Source organism: Struthio camelus, chromosome 37, assembly GCF_040807025.1.
Source record: "Struthio camelus isolate bStrCam1 chromosome 37, bStrCam1.hap1, whole genome shotgun sequence".
Taxonomy (NCBI): domain Eukaryota; kingdom Metazoa; phylum Chordata; class Aves; order Struthioniformes; family Struthionidae; genus Struthio; species Struthio camelus.
The window spans coordinates 660,236-672,961 of record NC_090978.1 but is presented as its reverse complement, the minus strand read 5'-3'; the positions used below and the strand labels follow the sequence as shown (position 1 = coordinate 672,961).

The window sequence follows — 12,726 nt, the reverse complement described above, 5'->3', positions numbered from 1 at the left end:
GTGTGGGCTCTACAGGCTGCTACAGGGCTGCGCGGGGCTCTACGGGCTCCTGTGGGCCCTGCAGGCCCTGCAGGCTTGTGTAGGCCTATGCTCGGCCTATAGGGGGTGATGGGGGCCTATAGGGGTACGGAAACCTCTTGGCGGGGGGCTATGAATGGCTCTAGGGGGACTATAGGGGGCTATAGGGGCATGGGGTGGGGTCTATGTGGCTCTTGAGGGCTATAGGGAGACTATAGTGCTATTGGGCCATATGGGGGATATGGAGAGTATGGGGGAGCTACGTGTTATGGGTCCTCTTGAGGGGACTATGGGGAAATGGGGGCTATAGGGGACAATGGGGAGCTATAAGGGGGTTGCAGGTTACGGGGTGCTGTTAGGGGCTATAGAAGGCTATAGGGGCCCTATGCAGGGGCTATAGGTTGCTATGGGGGGGGTCTATAGCAGGCTATATGGGGTGCTATAAGTGTCTATTGGGGTCGGTGGGGGCTGTACAGGGTGTGTAGGGGGCTATTGGGAGCTATAGGGCGAGCTACAGGGGTGTACTTGGGGCTATGGGGCGCTATAGCAGGCTATAGGGGAGCAATAGGTGTTATAGCAAGCTCCAGGGAGGTAGAGGGGGTTATAGCAGTCTATAGGGGGCAATGGGGAGCTATAGGGGGAGCTATAGGGGGCTATGGGGGGCCATAGGGGAGCTATAGGACAGACGGGGACAAAGACAGGCGGCGCTGGTGCCTCTGGTTCCCATTTATTGCCTCGGTGCCCCCCCCCCGTGGTGCCCCCCCCCCCAGCCCCTTGTTGCCCCTTGTCATCCCCACCGCTGCCCCCCTCCATTGCTGGGCACCCCCTCCCCCGGTGTCAGCGGCGGCGGGGAGGGGCACGAGGGGGGCGCTGGGGGCGGCGGCGGCCCCGGGGGGGGGCGGGTGGTGGGGGCGGGGCCGGGGGCGCCCCCCCCCGCGGCCCCCCCTTGTAGAGCAGGTGGAAGATGAAGGCGTTGGCGTACCTGGGGGCAAAGGGCAGAGGTCATTGGGGGGGTGCGGGGGTCGCAGGCGGGGTGGAGGTCGGGGGTCACGGGGGTCAGGGGGTCACAAGGGGTGGCGGTCAGGGGTCACAAGGGGTGCGGGGGTCAGGGTACATCGAAGGGGGGGTGATCCCTGTTGGGGTCAGAGGTCAGGTCGGGGGGGGGGCCTGAGCAGAGGTCGGGGGTCAGGCTGGGGGGGGCAGCTGAGAGGTCAGCTGGGGTCAGGAGTCAGAGGTCAGGGGTCAAAGCCGGGCATGGGGTCCGGGGAGGGGGGGGTTGGTGCTGAGGGATTTGGAAGGGGGGGGTGCCAGTGGCGTGGGGGGGGGGAGGTGGGCATGTTTCGGGGGGGTCAGAGGTCAGGGGTGGGATCTTGGGGGGGGGGGGGGATGCTCACCAAGGCAGGGCGTTGTCGATGCCGGGCCGGCGGAAGGGCGAGCGGAAGGGGTTGAGGCGGGGGGGGCTGGCGCTGCCCCCCGTGGCCGCCGCCACCGCCGCCCCCGCCACGGCGCAGCCGTACTCGCCCCCCTCCGTGAAGTAGGCTGGGACCCGCAGCGCCTGCCGACCGCGCGCCCCTGGCACCAGGTCACCTGGCACCCGCGTACCACCATGCCCCCCCCCCCCACACCCCAACAGGGGCCCAGGTGTCCGGGGGACCGATGCATCCGGGCACCCCCCCACACCCATACATGGCATCCCAGGCATCCAGGGGACCCAGGCATCCGGGCACACCCCCCCCCCATATATGGCATCCCAGGCATCCAGGGGACCCAGGCGTCCGGGGGACCCAGTGTGCCACCCCTCCCCCCACCCAACCACAGGGGACCCAGGCATCCGGGCACCCCCCCACACCCATACATGGCATCCCAGGCATCCAGGGGACCCAGGCATCCGGGCACCCCCCCCCCCCCCCCCGTATATGGCATCCCAGGCATCCAGGGGACCCAGGCGTCCGGGGGACCCAGCGTGCCACCCCTCCCCCCACCCAACCACAGGGGACCCAGGCATCCGGGCACCCCCCCACACCCATACATGACATCCCAGGCATCAGGGGATCCAGACCCCACACACAGGGGACCCAGGTGCCTGGGGTGGGGTGGGGGGAACCCACCCTGACCCAGGGGCTTATTGGGGTCCCTGGGGGAGTATTGGGGTCCCTGGGGGGGAATTGGGGTCCCTGGGGGGGGTATTGGAGGTGTTGGAGGGGAATTAGGGAACCTCTAAGGGGGCATTGGGGAGCCTGGGAGGTATTGGGGGGTCTCTGGGGGGGAATTGGGGGACCCTTGGGGGGTATTGGGGATCTTGGGGGGGGTATTGCCATCCCTGGGGGAGGTATTGGGGGTCCTAGAGGGGAATTGGGGGACCCCTGAGGGGGAATTGGGGTCCCTGGGGGAGGCATTGGGGATCCTAGAGGGGAACTGGGGGACTCCTGGGGGGACATTGGGGTCCCTGGGGAGTACTGGGGTCTCTGGAGGGGTATTGGGGGTCCTAGAGGGAATTGGAAGACCCCTGGGGGGGCATTGGGGTCCCTGGGTGGGTATTGGGGGTCCTAGAGGGGGAATTGGGGGTCCCTGGCCCCACCTGGAGGCGGGGGAGGGCGCTGAGCCAGGTCTCCTTGAGGGCGAAGCCGGGGTTGAACCCTGGGTGGGGGGACAAAGGGGTCACTGCTGCCCCGGCTGCTCAGCTGCCCCCCAAATGCCCCCCCCAAATACCCTCCCATGGACCCCCCCACCTGCCCCCCAGCACCCCCAAGTGCCCCCCAGGGACCCCCAGCTCCCCCTCCAAAACCCCTAAATGCCCCCTAGGGATCCCCAACTCCCCCCTGCCCCCTCAGATACCCCCCTGGACCCCCTCCTGCCCCTCAGCACCCCCAAATACCCCCCAGGGACCTCCAACTGCCCCCCTAAAACCCCAAAATGCCCCCTAGGAGCCCCAAACTGCCCCCTCAGATGCCCCTTTAGACCCCCTTCAGCCCCTCCTGCACCCCCAAATGCCCCCAACCTACCCCTAAATACCCCCAAATACTCCCTCTGCACCCCCTCCTGCCCCCCTGCACCCCTAAATGTCCCCAATCTACCCCCCCAGCTCCCCCCTCCAGCCCCCCAAGCCCCCCCGGCGCTCACCGACGACCAGGTCGGGCCGGGGGCCAGGGCGGGAGGGGGCCGGGTGGGTGCTGAACCCCACCTGCACCCCGCGGCCCCCCCGTGCCCTGGGTGGGGGCCCCTGGCCCAGCCCCAGCTCCTGCACCTCCTGGGTGGGGGGGGACACATTTGGGGGGGGCAAAACCACCCCTAGGTACCTCCCAAACCTGCCCCAGCCCCCCAGGACAGCCCAGAGCCCCTGCAGCCCCCCCAGGACCCTCCTCACCTCGTAGTGGGTGGCTCTGTGTCCCCCTGTGTCCCCCATGTCCCCCCATGTCCCCATGTCCCTTCTTGTCCCCTCATGTCCCTCCATGTGACCCCCATGTCCTTCTGTATACCCCTGTGTCCCCCCACATCCCCCCATGTCCCCATGTCCCTCCTTGTCCCCCTGTGTCCCTCCAGGTCCCCTATGTCCCCCCGTCTCCCTCCATGTCCCTCCATGTTCCTCCATGTCCCCCTGTGTCATCCCACATCCTTCCATGTCCCCATGTCCCCTCATGTCCCCCCACATCCCCCCATGTCTCCCCATGTCCCTGCTTGTCCCCTCATGTCCCTCCATGTCCCCTCATGTCCCTCCAGGTCCCCCATGTCCCCCTGTGTCCCCCTGTGTCCTCCATGTCCCCCCACATCCTCCCATGTCCCTCCATGTCCCCCCGTGTCCCCCCACATCCTGCCATGTCTCATGTCCCTCCTTCTCCCCTCGTGTCCCTCCACGACCCCCTGTGTCCCCTCTGTGTCCCTCCATGTCCCCCCATGTCCCTGTGTCCTCTCATGTCCCCCCACATACATGTCCCCCTATGTCCCCATCCCCCACATCCCCCCATGTCCCTCCGTGTCCATGTCCCCCCATGTCCCTCATGTCCCTCCATGTCCCCCCTGGCGCTCACCGTGCGCTGCACGAGGAAGTGGCGCCCGTCCATGTCGGGGGGCACCGCGTCCCCCGTGAACAGCAGCTCCAGGGCCACGTGGGGCAGCAGCACCGACAGCTCCTGCGGCGGCCCAGCCTGCCTGGCCTGCACCCCAATCTGCACCCCAACCCTGCACCCCGAACCTGCACCCCAACCCTGCACCCTGCACCCCGAACCTGCACCCCAACCCCTGCACCCTGCATCCCAACACTGCACCTCAATCTGCACCCCAACCCCAGTCCTGCACCTGCACCCTGCACCTGCACCCTGCACCCCCAATCCTTCCACCCTGCACCCTGAACCCCAACACTTCACCCCCAACCGCTGCACCCTGCACCTGCACCCCGACCTGCACACTGCACCCCAATACTGCACCCTGCACCCCAACCCCTGCACCTGCACCCCGCACCCCAAACCTGCATCCCAACCCTGCACCCTGCACCCCGAACCTGCACCCCAACCCCTGCACCCTGCACCCCAACACTGCACCCCAACACTGCACCCTGCACCCCAATACTGCACTCCAACCCCTGCACCCTGCCCATGCACCCCGACCCCACCACTGCACCCTGTCCCCCACCACTGCACCCTGCACCCCAATCTGCACCCTGCACCCCAATCCCTGCACCCTGCGCCCTGAACCTTCACCTCAACCTGCACCCTGCACCCCAACACTGCACCTCCAACCCCTGCACCCCGACCTGCACCCTGCACCCCAACACTGCCCCGTGCACTCCAACACTGCACCCCAACCCTTATACCCTGCACCCCAATATTGCACCCCAATCTGCACCCTGCACCCCATTCCCTGCACTCTGCACCCCAAAACTGCACCCCAATCTGCACCCTGCACCCCAAACCTGCCCCAACCCCAAGCCTGCGCCCCGTACTCCACACCCCAAACCTGCCCCGCACTTGCACCCTAAGCCAGCATCCCCAGTGCTCCCAGTGCTCCCAGTCCCCCCCCAGTGGTAGGTACCCAGAAGAGCCCGGCCAGCTGCAGCTCTCGGCCCGTCTCCACCACGTGGATCTTCAGCGACTGCTTGTTGAGGATGTTCAGCTCCGGGACTGGGGGGGGGACGGGGGGGTGAGCCCCGAGGGGACCCCCAAAGGGGACACCCCAAAAAGGACAACCCAAAGGGCACCCCCAAATGAACCCTAATGGGGAGCCCAGTAGGGGACCCCCCAAAGGAGACCCCCCTCCAAGGGGCACCCCCCAACAGGAGACTCTGCAAGGGACCCCCAAAGGGCACCCCCCAAGGGGACCCTCAATAGAGACCCCCCCCAAAGGGGGTACCCCTAAGGGCACCCCCCAAAGGAGACCCCCCCAAGGGACACCCCCAAAGGGGACTCCGAAAGGGACCGCCAAAGGGCACCCTCCAAAGGGGACACCCCAATGGGCCCCCCCCAAATGCGAATGGCCCAGCCCTGAATGGGGACTCTGCCTAGGGACCCCAAACTGTGACACCCCCATGGGGACACCCCTAGGGACAGCCAGGCCCCAAATGGGGACCCCCCCGGGCTCCCCCCAAGCCCTTGACTCCCCCCATCCTCCCCATGTCCCCCCTGTCCCCCTGTGTCCCCTATGTCCCCTGTCCCCACACATCTCCGGTGTCCCCCATGTCCCCAGTGTGCCCTGTCCCCCCAGCATCCCCCAGTGTCCTCCCCTGTCCCCAGTGTCCCCCCAGCATTCCCTGGTGTCCCCCCTGTCCCCGATGTCCCCCACGTCCCCGGTGTGCCCTATCCCCCCGGCGTCCCCCAGTGTCTCCCCTGTCCCCAATGTCCCCCCGTCCCCAGTGTGCCCTGTCCTCCCAGTGTCCCCTGTGTCCCCAGCTCACAGTGCTGGGGGACGAGCTGGGTGACGATGTGGTAGACGCTCAGGGGGTAGGAGAGCAGCACGGCCAGGGGGGAGCTCAGCGGCAGCCCCCGCCATGCGTAGTACTGCTGCCACGAGCCTGGGGGACCAGCACCCGTAAGCCCCCGTGCCCCAATGCACCCTCCAATGCACCCCCCTGGGTGCCCCCAATGCACCCCAATGCACGTCCCAATGCACCCTGAGTCACCCTTAATGCCCCCTCCAATGCACCCCAAAATCACCCCAATGCACCCTCCAATGCACCCCCAAATTGCCCCAATGCACCCTCCAATGCACCCCCCTGGGTCCCCCCAATGCACCCCAGTGCATGCCCCAATGTACCCTGAGTCACCCCCAATGCACCCTCCAATGCACCCCCAAATTGCCCCAATGCACCCTCCAATGCACCCCCCTGGGTGCCCCCAGTGCACATCCCAATGCACCCTGAGTCACCCTTAATGTCCCCTCCAATGCACCCCCAAATCACCCTTAGTGAACCCCAAACGCGTGCCCCAATGCACCCTCCAATGCACCCCGCAGTGCACCCTCCAGTGCACCCCAATGCACCCCCAAATCACCCCAATGCATCCTGATTCACCCCCATGCACCCAACACCACCCCCTGCACCCCAACCCCCCCCAAATCGCCCTCCACCCCCCAGGCCCTTCTAGACCCCCCCCCCAAATCACCCCCCTCATCACTCACTAAAGTAGTTCTTGGGCTCAGGGGGCTCCGGGGGGGCAGGTGGCAGAGAGACCCCCCCAGCCGGCTGCAGTCCCTCAAAAGGGTGTCCTGGAGGGGGGGAGGATGGGGTGTCAGCGACCCACCCAACCCTCCCAACCCCCCCCGTGCCCCTAAAACCCCCCCGATCCCTCCCAATCTCCCCAAAAATTCCCCAACCCCCCCCCCCGCAGCGCCCACCCTGAGCCCCCCCGAGGCCGCACGCCACTCACCATGGGGCTGGGGGCCGAGGGGGGAGCGACCCCCCCCCAGCCCCACACCGTAGTCGGGCGCCCGCACCAGCATGCTCTCGTGGGCCCAGCATCCTTGGGTGAGCCCCCGCGCTGCCAGGAAGCCCTCCTTGTCGAAGGTCTCGCTCGTCACCTCTGGGCACAGCCGGGACCCCCATGGCACCCCATGGCACCCCACTGCACCCCGCTGTACCCCTCTGCACTCCACAGCACCCTGCTGCACCCCACAACACCCCATTGCACCTCGCTGCACCCTGCTGCTCACCCCCAGCACCCATTGCACCCTGCTGCACGCTTCGGCACCCCATTGCCGCTGCACCCTGTTGCACCCAGCTGCACCCTGCTACATGTCCCTGGCACCCGTTGCACCCTGCTGCACCCCATTCCACCCCACTCCACCCCGCTGTACCCTGGTGCACCCCATTGCACCCCACTACACCCTGCTACATGTCCCTGGCACCCACTGCACCTCATTGCACCCTGCTGAACCCCACAGCACCCCACCGCATGCCATCGCACCCCATTGCACCCTGCTGCACCCCCCAGCACCCCAAATCCTGCCCCCATTGCACCCCCAACCCTGCCCGTGTTGCACCCACAAATCTCCCCATTGCACCCCCCAAACCTTCCCCTGTTGCACTCTCAAATCTCCCCATTGCACCCCCAAACCCCCATATTGCACCCCAAACCCTCCCATTGCACCCCAACCACCCCATTGCACCCCCAAACCCCCATTGCAACACTAACCCCTCCCATTGCACCCCAACCACCCCATTGCACCCCCAAACCCCTGACCCTGCCCTCAAATCTCCCCATTGTACCTCCAAGCCCCCTTTATCGCACCCCCAAGCCCCCTCATTGCACCCCAACCCCTCCCATTGCACCCCAGCCACTCCATTGCATGCCCAAACCCACATATTGCACCCCCAAACCCTCCCATTGCACCCCAACCCTTCCCATTCCCCCCCAAGACCCCCATTGCACCACTAACCCCTCCCATTGCACCCCCAAACCCCTCATATTGCACCCCAAACCCCTTATTGCTCCCCCAAACCCACATTGCACCCCCAAACCTCCCCCATTGCTCCCCAAACCCCCCATGTTGCACCCCAAACCCCTCATTGCACCCCCACCCCCCCCCAATAGCATCCCCAACCCCCCCGGCAGCCCCCCGAACCTGCGGCAAAGGTGAAGGGCAGCTGGGCCAGGGCACCTGCGCGGCCCATGAAGCCCCCAAGCCGCTGGCACCAGCCCCGGTGCCCCCCGGCCTCAGCGTCCCCGCTCCAGTCGGCCACCCGGCACCTCTCCGAGCAATACAGCACCGCGCGGCACTGCGGGCTGCGGGGCGGCAGCACCCATGGGTGCCCTCGGGCTGCGCCACGGCCCCTCGGGAACCCCCGCCCCGCACGGTGGGACCCCCCTGCACCCGTTGCTATCCTTGTGCATTGCATGGGGACCCCCTCCTTCGCCCATGGGGCACCCCAGCACCCATTGTCGCCCTTGTGCATTGCACGGGGACTCCCCTGCACCCATGGGACCCTCTTTCACTCATTGCCACCCTCATGCATTGCATGGGGACCCCCCCTGCACCCATTGCTATCCTCACGCATTGCACAGGAGTCCCCCTGCACCCATGGGACCCTCTTTCACCTGTTGCCACCCTTATGCATTGCAAGGGGTCCCCCCTGCACCCATATGACCCCCCAGCACCCATCACTGTCCTCGTGCATTGCACGGGGACCCCCTGCACCCATATGACCCCCCCCCAGCACCCGTTGCTGTCCTCATGCATCGCACAGGGAACCCCTGCACCCACGCGCATGCATTGCACCCCCATCCCCACCCTCACATGCACGGATGAGGGACATCCCCGCACACGCATGTGCATTGCACGGGGACCCCCTGCACCCACGTGTGCATTGCACATCCATCCCCACCCATGTGTGCATGGCCCGGGGACACCCTGCACACGTGTGTGCATTGCACGGGGACCCCCTGCACCCGTGTGTGCATTGCACCCCCATTCCCACACACGTGTGCATGGCCCAGGGACACCCCACACACGCGTGTGCACAGCCCAGGGACCCCCTGCACACACGTGTGCATTGCACAGGGACCCCTACACCCACGTGTGTATTGCACCCCCACCCCCACCCGCACGTGCATGGCACAGGGACAACCCACACACGTGTGTGCATGGCCCAGGGACCCCCTGCACACGCGTGTGCATTGCACAGCCATCCCTACCCGCGCGTGCATGGCCCAGGGACACCCCACACACGCGTGTGCATTGCACGGGGACCCCCTGCACCCACGTGTGCATTGCACGTCCATCCCCACCCGCGTGTGCATGGCCCAGGGACATCCTCGCACACGCGTGTGCACTGCCTGGGGACCCCTCCCAACCTCGCACCCGCGCGTGTACTCACCAGGGAGCCAGGCGGCGCTGGAAGCCGTGCCGCTTGCATACATGGCAGGCACGCACCCGGGGCGAGGGGAAGGTGAAGGCCGCCCGCGGCCCCCAGCCCCGCAGCGGCCCCGGCGCCAGCTTCACGCCCAGCCGGGCCACCAGCGGCTCCAGCGCCCTGCGCGGCGACAGCTGGTGACACGCGTGTCCTCGTTCCGGAGACCGTGACACACGTTGGGGGGGTGACGGGTGTCGGGGGGTGACGCATGCATAGGGACACCGGGGGGATGACACTTGTGTCATGGTGACCTGGGGGGGGAAGTGGCACATGTGTGCTGGAGGGGTGACACACGTGGGTGCCAGGACGTCCCAGGCAGGTGGCACGCAGGTGCAAAGGGGGTGACATGGGTGTGTGCATGGGGGGGACACACATGTGCCAGGACATCCCAGGGCAGGTGACACGCGGGTGCAAAGGGGGGTGACATGGCTGTGTGCATGGGGGGACACATGGGTGCTGGGACATCCCAGGGCAGGTGACACATGGGTGCAAAAGGGGTGACATGGATGTGTGCATGGGGGGGACACGTGTCTGTGCATGGGGGGGACATGCATGTGCATGGGGGGACATATGGGTGCTGGGACATCCCAGGGCAGGTGACACATGGGTGCAAAGGGGGGGTGACATGGCTGTGTGCATGGGGGGGACATGCGTGTGCATGGGGGGGACATGCATGTGCTGGGACATCCCAGGCAGGTGACACGCATGCACGTGCAGCAAGGCGGGGGGGTGACATCCATGCGGGGTGGGGGGGTGTGACACTCACGCGTGCAGGTCGGCGTCGGCCACGGCCAGCAGGCGGGGGCGCCGGGGGGGCCCCCCAGCCATGGGGCAGCCCATGGCGCGGGCCAGCAGGGTCAGGGCCCGGCGGGCCAGGGGGGTGGTGGTGGCGGTGGGGGCACCCCGGGGTGGCCCCACCTCGAAGTCGAAGCCCAGAGGTGCCCCGCGCTCATCCGTCACCAGCAGCAGCCGCGCCAGCCGCACCAGCGCCTGGCCTGCGCCACGACGTCACCCCCGGGTCCTCCCCACACCCATGGGTGCTCCGTAGGGTGCCCCACGGGGTCGGGTCTTGGGACCATTGGTGGTCCCATGGGGAGCCCACCCCCAGCACCCATGGGTGCTCCATAGGGTTTGGGGTGCCTCAGGGGTCCCGTGGGGCACCCAACCCCAGCACCCCATAGGATGCCCCATGAGGTCCCTTTGGGGTCAGGTTTGGGGTCCCTCGGGGGTCCCATCGGGCACCCACCCCCATAGGGTGCCCCATGAGGTCGGGTTTGGGGTCTCTCGGGGGTCCTGTGAGGTGCCCACCCCTAGCACCCATGGGTGCCCCATGAGGTTGGGTTTGGGGTCCCTTGGGGGTCCTGTGGGGCACCCATCCCCAGCACCCATAGGGTGCCCCATGAAGTCGGATCTCGGGTCCCTTGGGGGTCCAATCAGGCACCCACCCCCATAGGGTGCTCCATGGGGTCGGGTTTGGGGGTCCATTGGGGGTCCCATCGGGCGCCCACCCCCAGCACCCATAGGGTGCCCCATAGGATCCATTCAGGGTCAGCTTTAGGGTCAGGGTGGGGGTCAGGGTAGGGGTCGGGGTCCCCTAGGATCCATTCAGGGTCAGGTTTAGGGTCAAGGTGGGGGTCAGGGTGGGGGGGTCAGGGTCCCCCAGGGCAGCTCAGGGCCAGGTTTCGGGTCAAGGTGGGGGTCAGGGTGGGGGGGTCAGGGTCCCCCAGGGCAGCTCAGGGCCAGGTTTCGGGTCAAGGTGGGGGTCAGGGTGGGGGGGTCAGGGTCTCCGGGGCAGCTCAGGGCCAGATTTCGAGTCAGCTTTTGGGGCTGCCGACCCACGTGGCGGGGGGTGGGGGACACATCGAAGGGCCTCGGCGTTACCTGGGGGGGGCCCGGCACCTTCCTCCTCCTCCTCTTCCTCGAGGCTGACGAAGGTGACGGCGCGGCGCAGGTCGCGCAGGGTGAGCGCCCCGTCGCCGCACAGGGGTCCCCGGGGGTCGGCCCCCCGAGCCGTCCCCCCCCCGGCCCCCGGCAGGGCCAGCGCCAACCCCAACCGGGCGTTGGGCAGCACGTGCAGCACCCAAAGGCCCGGGTCGGGGGGCAAGCGTCGGAGCTGGCCGGGCCCGGGGGGGACCCCGACGTCCCCCCCCGGTCCCCCCCGCCGCCGCCAGCCCAGCAGCAGCTCCGCCAGGTCCAGCACCTCGGCCCGGTATCCAGTGACGAACTCCATCTTGGGTGGGGGGGGGGGGAGGCCACAAGGTGAGCCCCCCCAGGCCTGGCACCTGCCAGGGAACCCCCCCAGCACCCTCAGATCACCCTTAAAACCCCCCCAGCACCCCAACCCCCCCCGGGACTCCTCTCAATCCCTCTTGGGACCCCCCCGGCACCCTAAAACCACCTCGAGGACCCCCCCCCAGCACCCTCCCAGCACCTCAACCCCCCCAGGACTCCTCTCAATCCCCCTTGGGACCCCCCTCCTCAGCACCCCAAACCTCCCCGGGGACCCCCTCCAATCACTCTTAGGACCCTTCCAGCATCCCCAACCACCTCGAGGACCCCCTTTAACCCCCCCAACACCCCAGCCCCCCCAAGGACACTCTCAATCCTCCTTAAACCCCTGCCAGCACCCTAAAACCCCCTCGGAGACCCCCCTTTAGCCCCCTCTAACATATTAACCCTTCCGGGGACCCCCCTTAGGACCCTATCAGCACCCCAAAACCACCCTGGGGAGGCCCCTTCAATGCCCCTTATCCCCCCCCAGGACCCCAAACTCCCTCGCGGACCCCGCTCAACCTCCCCTAGGACCCCCCCCAGCACCCTAACCCCCCCCAATGCCCCTTAGGACCCTCCAGCACCCTGACCCCCCCCCTCGGGTCCCTCTCATCCCCCCAGGACCCCCCCCCAGCACCCTAAAACCCCTTGCCCCCCCCCCTCCGGACTTCCCCCCCCACCTCCGGCGCTGGGCAGATTCAAAGGTAAATACCGGGGCGGAGGGGTTCCCCCCGCGTCGCTCTGTGACGTCATCGTATTCCAGGGAACCCCCCTCGTCTGCCCCGCCCACCCGCAGCTCTGATTGGCTGGAGCTGGGGGTGGGGGGAGGAAGGGGAACCCCAGGGTGTCTGGAGAGAAGGGGGGTGCTGCCCCCCTCCCTCTCCCCCCGCAGGGACCCAGGCGTCCCGGCCGTGCCCCCTCCACGCTCATGACGTCAGGAGTGTGACATCACGCGGCTCCTTAACCACCCCCCCCCGAAAAAAAACCCCATCACCTCGGACTGACGTCGCCTGCGGGGGTCCCATCTGGGAGGTCACGGGGCCGAAGTGACATCACGGGGCTGCGACGTCATCGCGGCGTGGCCAGGCCGCCCGGGAGCG

The 12,726-nt window shown here is 67.4% G+C and overlaps 1 protein-coding gene across 1 annotated transcript; it reads right to left on the bottom strand.

Moving 5' to 3' along the window:
* Window positions 1–549: 549 nt before the first annotated feature.
* On the bottom strand, window positions 550–12,683 carry ZMYND15 (zinc finger MYND-type containing 15). The gene is made up of 15 exons (XM_068924003.1): window positions 12,621–12,683; window positions 11,237–11,585; window positions 10,122–10,350; window positions 9,320–9,475; window positions 8,068–8,228; window positions 6,873–7,025; window positions 6,625–6,711; window positions 5,903–6,019; window positions 5,044–5,132; window positions 4,044–4,145; window positions 3,139–3,265; window positions 2,597–2,655; window positions 1,413–1,573; window positions 879–1,000; window positions 550–629 (listed from the first exon to the last, which is right to left on the bottom strand). Exons 2-15 carry the CDS (start codon window positions 11,583–11,585, stop codon window positions 550–552), a joined length of 1,992 nt encoding a protein of 663 aa, XP_068780104.1. The 5' UTR covers window positions 12,621–12,683.
* Window positions 12,684–12,726: the final 43 nt, after the last annotated feature.